Below are 9,774 nucleotides of genomic sequence, written 5' to 3' on the forward strand. Positions count from 1 at the left end.
CCCCTTTAGGGTTATCGGGAATAATGCTGTCATAGGCCTTGGTATACAAGTGTCCATCAAAGCCTGATTCCATGTCTTGAGGGCATATACCTAGGAGGTGTGTAAGTCGGCGTTTTCTAGAGAAACAGAATGGAGAGGATGACCATAAAGAATCCATTCAATCAGCGTGTGCAGTATGGCCAGTTTAGCGACACAGCTGTCTCACATTGGAGAAATGAAGGACCCGGTAGTTTCTCGGCCCAGGAGGGGAAGTGCTTCCAACAGTTTCAGTCTGGCACAGAAACCTGGAGGGTTCTTGGAGAGGCACAGGCAAAGCTGGTTCTGAATCAGCAAAGGAGTCATCAGCGGCAGCAACAGGATAATTAACTCCTCTGCCACAGGCAAGGACAGTGGAAGAAAACAAATACTGAAAACTCTTCCGCCACGCCCCTTTAGACTCCTCCCACACTTGTCGTGGGTTTTCCCACAGCTGTTAATTCTCCAAGCCTGTGCTTCCATACCTGGTTTCCTTTATTTTCCTAAGGTTCGAACTTGGGTCCACGTGAACAGGAGGCACCCTAGTTTCCGATATTATCTCCTTGGCACCTGTGTATTATTTTCTAAAGCACTGAACCATTCCAGTTCCACATCATACTCAACCGGTTTTCACTCTCTTATTGTCACTGTTGCTTTTAGAACAACCCTCTAAGGACGCAATGTGGGAGAGATCGTTGCGCTTCGACACACATCTCTCTGATGATCAGTGATGTTTTAGATCCTTTCTTTATTTCTTTTAAATTGTGGGGACTTTAATTGTATGTGAACTTCAGTGCAGTGTCCACGGAGGCCAGAAGAGGGCGGTAGAGCCTCCGCAAACTGGTCTTTGTCCAGGTCACCGTGAGCTACTAAGCATGGATGCTGGGAACCAAGTCCAGCAAATGCGCAGAGTAGAAATCAACAGGTAGAGTCACAAGCAATGACAATACAGAGTCCCAATTGGTACACCTACAAAACGCTCCTGCACCCAAGGCGGAGGGAACATTGCAGACGAGGGGACAGAAAGACTCTAAGGGGCAGAGGATCGGGGAATTTGCTGTGAGAGTGTGTTTCCTAGTAACATCAGAAGCTACACCCATAAAGTCTCACCAACATGGCTGCCTAAGCATGAACTGGACGACAAGGACGGCACCGATAGACACACAAACTGCACAGAGAGAGCTGTGAGCCTCAACCTTAAAACAAACGGCAGGCAACCAACCGAGGAAAGCAGGGAGTGGGAGAGGTGATCTTCCCCAGGGAAGAGAATACAGACTGGTTGTCCAGTTCTAGTCAGCTCTGCAGACATACATACAAGCAACTTCATCTGAACTCCACAGGTTTTACTTAGTGATTAATTGATAGATAGATAGGTAGATAGATAGATAGATATAAATATATGTAATCTGTGTATGCAATAACAATTAGTAAAAAAGAGTCATGAATTTGAGGGAAAGCAGGGAGGATATATGGGAGATGTTGGAGAGAGACAAAGGAGGAGAGCAATGTAATTAAATTATAATCTCAAAAATCACATACTGTGTACACACACACATACACACACACACACACACACACGCATGCACACACACACCCACACACACACACACACACACACACACACAGGTTCATTACCCATGGCATACCTGTAGAGGTCAGAGGATTTATTTTCTTCTTTTACCATATGGGTCCCAGGGATTGAACTTGAGTTATCAGGACGGGTAGCAAGCACCTTAACCGGATAAGCTATTTCAAAGGCTCGCCCGAAGATTAACCTTTCTTCTTAGGTCTTCTCCAACCCTTTATACACATCGGGAAATGGCTTTTAGCTGAACTCGGCTAGAGACTTCTCAGATGATATGCCCCAGCCAGCCCTGGGGTCTCCTTGTTTGTCAGGTTGTTTTGGCCCAGGGCTGGGTGACTTGCAATAGTGAGGTCAGTGACTGGAGTGTCCCATCCACCAGACAAGGATGGCTTGACTAAATAGCCCCTGACCTCCTCCTCCTCTCCCGAAAGTCATGCTTCTTCTACAATCGTCCAGTTCCTTTGCCTCATGCCCAGCTCCTCCTCACCCTTCCAAGCTGACCTTCTGTGCCTGCTGCTCTGTCTCCTTCCAGGGATGCCCGATGGAACTCTGGACGCTGTGTGTGCAGAGGAAACAGGCAGTGAGGAGGACCTCTATGAAGACCTTCACAGCTCAGGCCACCACTACAGCCACCCTAGAGGAGGTGGAGAGCAACTGGCCATCAATGAGGTAGTGTGGAGGAGGCTCAGCCAGTGGAGGGAGGGCCACGCGCGCACGGCAGGCTCACACAAACCAGAGGTGCAGTCGTGTTCAAAGCACATGGCGTAGCTGGGCTGCTCACAGGACCCTTCATCCTGTGGCTGTTACCCCATAGCGAGGCATTTATATAGCACCATGTGTTTAAGGCAGAACTTCCCTGGGTGGGTCCAGGAGCAGGGGCAGTGCCAGGCTGTAGTCCTAATGAAGAGAGATGCTTGGCTGAGGAGACCAGGGCTCGCCTGTTACTTCATTTCAGGTGACAAATTCTGGGTAGACTGCACGAAGCAAGGGAAAATGGATGAGCTGTTTTCTCTTCTGTGGACATTCTCTCAGAGTAGTTGCTGTTGCCCTGGCAACCGTGGGCCACTTATAGGTTTTGCTATTTCCTGGCTAAGCAGACAAAATTAGTGAGAGACTCCATCTGGGCAGAACCGATTCCCGTTACAACCTCTTATAATTTTTAATTGACACATGGTGTATATACTTTATTTACTATATGACATTTCACTAAATTTATACAGTATGTAATGATCAGATCGTGGTAATGGGCATACCCATTACCTCAGAAATTTATGACTTTTTTATGTTGGAAACATTCAGAACCTCACCCATATTGTACAGAGGACCATATGTGCTCATGCGTGTGGAGGCCAGATTGTAGCCTCAGACGTTGTTCCTCAGTCACTGTGTGTCCGTTGGTTTTTTGAGACAAGGTTTCTCAGTGGCCTGGAAGTATTCAAGAAGGCTAGGCTGATTGGACAGCTATCCCCAGGGATCTGTCTCTGCCAGTGCTGGGATTATATGTACAGACGACCACGGCTGGCTGGCTGGCTTGCATTTCTTCCGTCTATCCTTCCCTCCCTTCCTCCCTCCCTCCCTCCCTCCCTCCCTTCCTTCCTTCTTTCCTTCCTTCCTTATTGGTTTTTCAAGATAGGGTTTCTCTGTGTGGCCCTGGCTGTTCTGGAACTCACTCTGTAGGCCAGGCTGGCTTCTCAAACTCAGATTCTCCTGTCTCTGTCTCCTGAAGGCTGAGATTAAAGTCATGTGCCACCACCACGGGGCACCATGTCTGGCTTTTTACATGGGTGCTGGAGTTTCGAACTCAGGTCCTCATGTTTGCAAAGCAAGTCCTATTACCCACTGCACTGTCTCCCTGGGCCTTTTGAGCAATTCTTAATTGAATGCACCAGGGCCATCCCACTGTGCTACAATGATCTAGAGGCTATTATTCCTCCTATCCTGCTCTCCCTCCCCCTGTAGCCAGCAACTAACTAGCGTTTCTTAGGACAGAATCTGTGAAGCTTTAACTCTGTCACATGTACTCCTGTTTCTCACTGGGGAGATGGTGGAGCGTAATAGTAAGCTTGTCCTGGGTCAGTGTGAGAGTCTGTGTCCTGGTTCCTGCTGCAGCGGAACAAAGGTCTTGCTATGGGACTGAAGAGTTTTCAACAGGAGATGATGCTCTATTGGCTGTGGTATCTGTGAGGGGATGACAAGCAACCCTGTCAATGGGAAGGGGACAAAGGCACAGTTCCACTGTCATCCTCAGCAGCTTGAGGGGTTCCTCTAATCATTTTAGGGACCTTGACTCAGGCCCAACTGACTCCAATGAAGAAAAGGTGCCCAGAAGAGGGCATCAGATCCCATTACAGATGGCTGTGAGCCACCATGTGGTTGCCGGGAATTGAACTCAGGACCTCTGGAAGAGCAGTCAGTGCTCTTAACCTCTGAGCCATGTCTCCAGCCCTTGAATTATCTCTTAGGAAACCTTTTTGCCTCTCCCCTTTCTCCCTTTTTTGATAAGTGGGTTTAGTGTCTCTGGAGATCTGCTGATGGAATTATAACCCCGATAAAGTGAAATCGGGAGCCGCTAGGGTTGCACATGGCATTAGGAACGAACACGTCCTTTCTCTGTAAATGCAGCGTCTGGTGAGATTCCTGGAAAATTGCAGCTGAGAAGGGAGCCAGGCTGCAGTTGGTGGTTAATTGTGATGGGCATGTTGCTTCCCTGCTGATGGGACTTTTCAAGCAGATTTCTGGGAAAGCGGTCCACCTCCTTTCTCACATCCCCTAACCCTCTCCATCTTCCTCTCCTGGCTTAGACCTCTCTGATAGCAGTGTTGAGTATGGTGCCTTCTTTATACCTAAAACTAAGTAGTGCGTGCGGCTCCTGGCAGGTGGGACTCTTCTCAGAGGCCCAGATCTAGAGAGTAATTTATTTTTTGTAATACTCTTTCATTGTCGTGGCCTTGAACAGAGGAAGGGCTTATTCGTGCTGTGGGGTCAGAAGATAAAGTCCACGGTGGGGTGTGCAGTATGGCGGCTGGAGAGAGCTCATCCTGACAGAGTAGCAGCTTCCCTCATGACACCAACCAGGGAAAACAGAGGCCTGGGTTGGACACAGGGCCTGGCTAATCTCTTGAAAGTCCACCCCAATGACCTACCTCTGAAAACCATGTCTCTCACCCTGAGGCTCCTAAAACCTCCCTAAATAATTGTCTGCGGCCAAGGATACAAGCTATTGGGGGTGGGGGTGGATTTCACATTTAAACCACTTCAGATTTTAATCCTATATTATTATTTTTTTTTGTTTCTGCTTTGTGATACTGAAGGTTGAAGCCCTCCCTGGTCTTGCCCACGTGAGGCACCCCTGTACCATGCAGCCGTACCCGGGTTCTCTAATAATGATTTGAAAAAGCCATTCACCAACGCTCGATGCAGAGCCCAAGAGATGATCCAGTTGGTCACGTGTTTCTCCTACAAACACGAGGCCCTGCGTTTGATACATGGAACCCTTGTGAAAGGCCTGGGCAGAGCAGTCAGAGCTCAGTGCTGGGGCCGTAGAGACAGGAACCTACCTGAGACTCACTGGCTACTCAGCCTAGCCTACTAGGCAAGCTCCAGGCCAGTGAGAGCCTTTATTTCAAAAAAAAAAAAAAAAAGGTAGATAGCTCTTAAACATATGGGACATTGTCCTCTAACCTGTACACACACACACACACACACACACACACACACACACACACACACACGTATTATGCCTTGTAGGATGATGTCATTATGCAGGTGAAGGTAGGTACAAGATAGAACAAGGCCTGTCATTGGACGAGAAGGTAGGATGGGCGGGAGAAGTTTTAGTAAGACTGGAGCAGGGAGAGAAGAGCAGCCGAGAGAATATGAAGGCGGATGTTAAGATTCCTCTCTGCACATTTACAGGTTGTTATGAGTGTTCTTAAGGGATGGATGTGGACAGGGCTTTGTATGTCTAGGTGGGCAATTATATCATATCAATCAGATCAGTGGTTATTGTGTTGTGTGTTCTTTCATGTGGCGATTTCATTGAGTTCAAGAGAGTGTGTGGTGACTGGACACACTGGGCCTTCCATGGAATTGGGATGTGTGTGTCTGGCATGGTGGGAACCTGCCTTGGGAAGTAGATGGGCAGAGAGATTGCTGCCAGGCTCAGAGAGTAGCCATTGGCAGTGTGATATGGGATGGAGCAATGCGGGTGAGACGCTTTGCTGACTGAGATGAAAATATCCCACAGATGTCATGGGGCACCAAGGTGCTGGACCTAGTGCAGAGTAAAGGAAAGTTTTATTATAATTTTACTGCAATAACACCTAATGCAAAAATCTGTGAGATGCAGAGAAAGGGCATGCAAATGACTTAAAATTTCTAATTAAAGAAGTAAGTCTGTGTTTATGTGTGGGGAAGGAATCTAGGGGGATAAAATGCATGGCCTTGGGAATGCTAAGCACATGCAATGCCATAAAAGCCTAAAAGCCTCTTCCCAGCCCCCAATCTTTCTAACGGACCCTCGTGAACTCTTCTGATGGGACATTCGCATCTTTGTGAGCAGAATCCAGAGATATGATGGTCACGCTTCCCTTCAGAGAACTAGACAGTCTTCCTCACCTTGGGCTAGAGTCGGGACGGAGAGCATGGCGTGAACAACTGAACACTGATTTCCTTCACTGCTGGATGACCAGGAAACTGCATGGGGATAGACCGGAAACATGGCCATAACCTGCTGTAGCCAGTTCTGAGTAAACCTCAATAATTAAGGTCATAGTGAAAGACCCAGACAAGGCCATGTCTCAGGGGCCTCCGTGGGGAGGCTCCTTGATTGTGCCGACATGCTGCATGGCTAGAATTCTTGTGTCCTGTAGCTACCCATTTCCTTCCCAGGGCACATCTTGAGGGTGTTGATTCCTGCAGTTCTAGGCAAGGACTTCGTGCACAGATCCTGTGGCTTAGGAAACCCCAGAGCCAGGGCTGCCAGGCGAGAAGCAGGAAGTGTAGGCGTCATGCACGTGCAGAGGGCCCTACGAGCCAGCCTAGATGGCGTCCACAGGCAAAACACCTTTGAGGATAGTACACGCAGTATCCTGAGGAGTTCTGTGAGCACCGATTGTGGTCCTTAAGATGGTTTACGTCTTTGTTGGCTCAGGGTCTTTCTGGGGACAGCCATCATGGGAGGATCCTCTTTCTCATGATGCAGTAGGCTGTGCAGGGAAGAGGAAGCCTCCTCACTCATGTCCACCCTCCACAGGGCTGGCCTCAGTGGAGTCAACGGTACCTCTAGATCTTAACATACAGAGGTAAAAAGTGGCTCTCTAAATGGGACAGGAGGAAGGGCAGGCCAGGCATGAAGCGTGTCTCCTAGATTCCTGGGACAGAGTTGAAGCTAGTCAGCCCATCTGATAGTGGGTCTGGGTGACTTCTCTGGGCTCTGAGAGTCAGGAAAGATAGAGTGCTTTCTGGCCTTGCAGAAGGCATCACTCAAGTAGACTCTTGTCAGAAGTTCATTAAACACATAGGTGATTGCTGACAATAGGCTAACTATTTCGCCTTCCTCCAGGGCCTCTTCCCACCCACTGGGCACTGTCTGCCTGTACTGGCTCAGTAGGAAGCTCTGCTAGGAATTCACATGAACTTTATTCCTGGAGATTATTGGAGCAGGAGGTGTCATTCTCAGTGACGCTTAGACTACCCGACCGTCACTCATTCACTTGTGTCTTGTTCTAGGTTGTAAACGTTCTAGATTCACATTCAAACCACCACAAAGGGAGGAAAAGGACTTGACGACTTCTTTTTGTTAAGATGTATTCATTCTATGTATGTGAGTCCACTGTACACTGTCTTCAGACACACCCCAGAAGAGGGCATCAGATCCCATTACAGAGGGTTGCGAACCACCATGTGGTTGCTGGGAATTGAACTCAGGACCTCTGGAAGAGCAGTCAGTGCTCTCAACCACTGAGCCATCTCTCCAGCCTCTGCTTTTAAGACTTTAAAGAGGACTTTTAACGATGCGTTCATGTCCGTGTGAGGGTGCATAGACACGAGGGCAGGTGCCCGCAAAGGCCCGATGACAACATCAGAGCTCCTGGAATGGCAGCTAGAGGTGGTTATAAGGCATTGAAGGTAGATGTTAGCAGCCTAACTTGGTCCTTGGTCAGGAAGCATATATAACTACTGAGCCATGTCTATAGCCCCCGGGCTTCTCCAGATTTTAGCAGAAGGGGAATCTGAACCCTCCAGCCATGAGAGTGATAAATAATATGGACCAGAGGAGCAATTTGTACTGTGGGTCCCAGAGGAGTGGCTGCTGAGTGTACTCACACATGTGTGCATTGCTAGTATAGTAAAGGTCCGTGTATGTTGAATATATGTATCACACATGGTCTGTGCACTTGCTGTATGTCAGGCATTGTGCCCACCGTAGCATGTAGATGTGTGGAAGGCACAGTCCTTCCTGCAGAGAGCTGACTGTGCAAGAGTGGGCTGGGTGTGTGATGCCTGTCTTTCTGGGCACCCTGAGGAGCATGAGGAGGTATGGCATAGGGTCTTGTTCTTTCTGTATTCCTTGCACATACTTGTTCCCAGTGCCTTGGGACTGCCCAACTGCTGCAGGATGAATCAGCAAATGAAGCAGATAATTGTCCTCGGTTCCTGCAAGCATCTCTCTCCTACAGCATTGTCCTGCTTAGAGCCTTTTCCAGATGCCCATGGCTTAGACCTGGGCATGCTTATGCTTCCTACCCTGCCCAGCCATTGGCTGTAATGCCTGCTACCTGGCCAGAGTCCATCCTCAGAATGGGAATTTTTTCCTTGCCTGGAAAAAGTAAAAGGTGTTTGTCTGTAGGTCCTTAGATATCCCTCCCTTATCACCCAGCCTGGCCTTATCTCCTAGGCTTCAGTTCTGTTGGTATGTGCAAGGATCTAGGGAGAGATAGGTGGGAGACCTAAGGTGCAAACACCTTTTCACCTGGCCATGGCCACCATATCCTCTGGGCCAGGCAGGCCATGACTGAAGATTCCTCCTGGGCTCCTGCTGTTCCCCACACAGATGAGAATATTGGGGTGCCAAGTTTCCCTTTGTTACAAGCACACACAACTGCTGGGATCCTTAAACTCTAGAGTGGATGATGAGTCACACACAGCTTCTAGGTCCTGTTGCCCAACGCCCAAGCCAAGAAGGCAGAAGACAGACATTTGAGGAAAGCCATAGGCAGGGTCCTCGGAACTTAAAGTGTAAACAAGAAGACTGTCAGTGATAAGATCTGCACAGCAGTGGGATATGGAGTTGTCCCAGAATACTGGGTCTCCCAAGGTGCTCCGCACCTCTCCCCCTGGCACTTTGTGGGACATGTGAGGGTACTGCAGGACCCAAGGCTAGCCCACTATGGAGTCAGCTGTCCTCTGGTTCCAGATGATGGCCATACTTGTAAAGCAGCTCCTCTCATTTCTAGTAAACTATAGAACTTGGGGCTCAGCCTCACCCACCTCAGACATCCGAGTCTCCCTTTGGCTTTCCTGTCAGTCTTGCCACCTTGACACACCACTCTAGAGACCACTCCTTTGGAGGGCCTGAGCCTTTACAGTCAAGCTTCTTTTGTTTTTTCATTGTTTGGGTTTATGCAACCCACAGAGAAGAGCTGTTGCTGTTGTCCCAGTCATACACTGAGCTCTTGGGGTTCAAAGAGCTAGGAGTCCCTGGGCAGGGTGGTATTTTCAACCTGGCCCAAAGGCAAGGTGCTTTTGTCCTATTTTGTGCTCCTGATGAATCTGTTCCTATCATGAGGTGAAGCTTATGCCCACAGCTGGGCCTCTCTGGGTCTGGCATACCAGTGAGCAGAGTGTGGCTATATGACCTTACCCTGGATCTGAGGCAACCAAACATATACTCGCCTCAAATGAAGTACTGAGAACAAAACAATGAAGCCCTAGTCTAGCATAGTGATCAGTGAGTTTACTGGGGTTACACATAGGAGCATAGTTGGCTCAAAAGACAGTGCATGACTAAAAGGCACAACATGTGTGATGACTCCCTGGATGCATCCCTCAAGCTCTCTGCAGGACTTTTGGCAGCCCAACTAGTTAGAGTTCTCTTCTCAGTAATTGTTATTCCTTATATAACCCTGGGGAGGAGCCTTGTGAATCCTGTATGTTTCAGGAACTTTTTGAGA

General features: G+C 48.7%; 1 protein-coding gene across 1 annotated transcript in view; it reads left to right on the plus strand.

Annotated features, from left to right (window-relative positions):
- Positions 1 to 9,774, plus strand: part of Arhgef4 (Rho guanine nucleotide exchange factor 4) — a 143,801-nt gene that overhangs the window by 121,009 nt on the left and 13,018 nt on the right. The window contains exon 5 of the mRNA NM_001427642.1: positions 2,133 to 2,269. Within this exon, the coding sequence (NP_001414571.1) occupies positions 2,133 to 2,269 (137 nt within the window). The remainder of the gene's footprint in view (positions 1 to 2,132; positions 2,270 to 9,774) is intronic.

The sequence above is a fragment of the Rattus norvegicus genome, chromosome 9, assembly GCF_021556685.1.
Source record: "Rattus norvegicus strain SHRSP/BbbUtx chromosome 9, alternate assembly SHRSP_T2T, whole genome shotgun sequence".
In the NCBI taxonomy this organism is placed as follows: domain Eukaryota; kingdom Metazoa; phylum Chordata; class Mammalia; order Rodentia; family Muridae; genus Rattus; species Rattus norvegicus.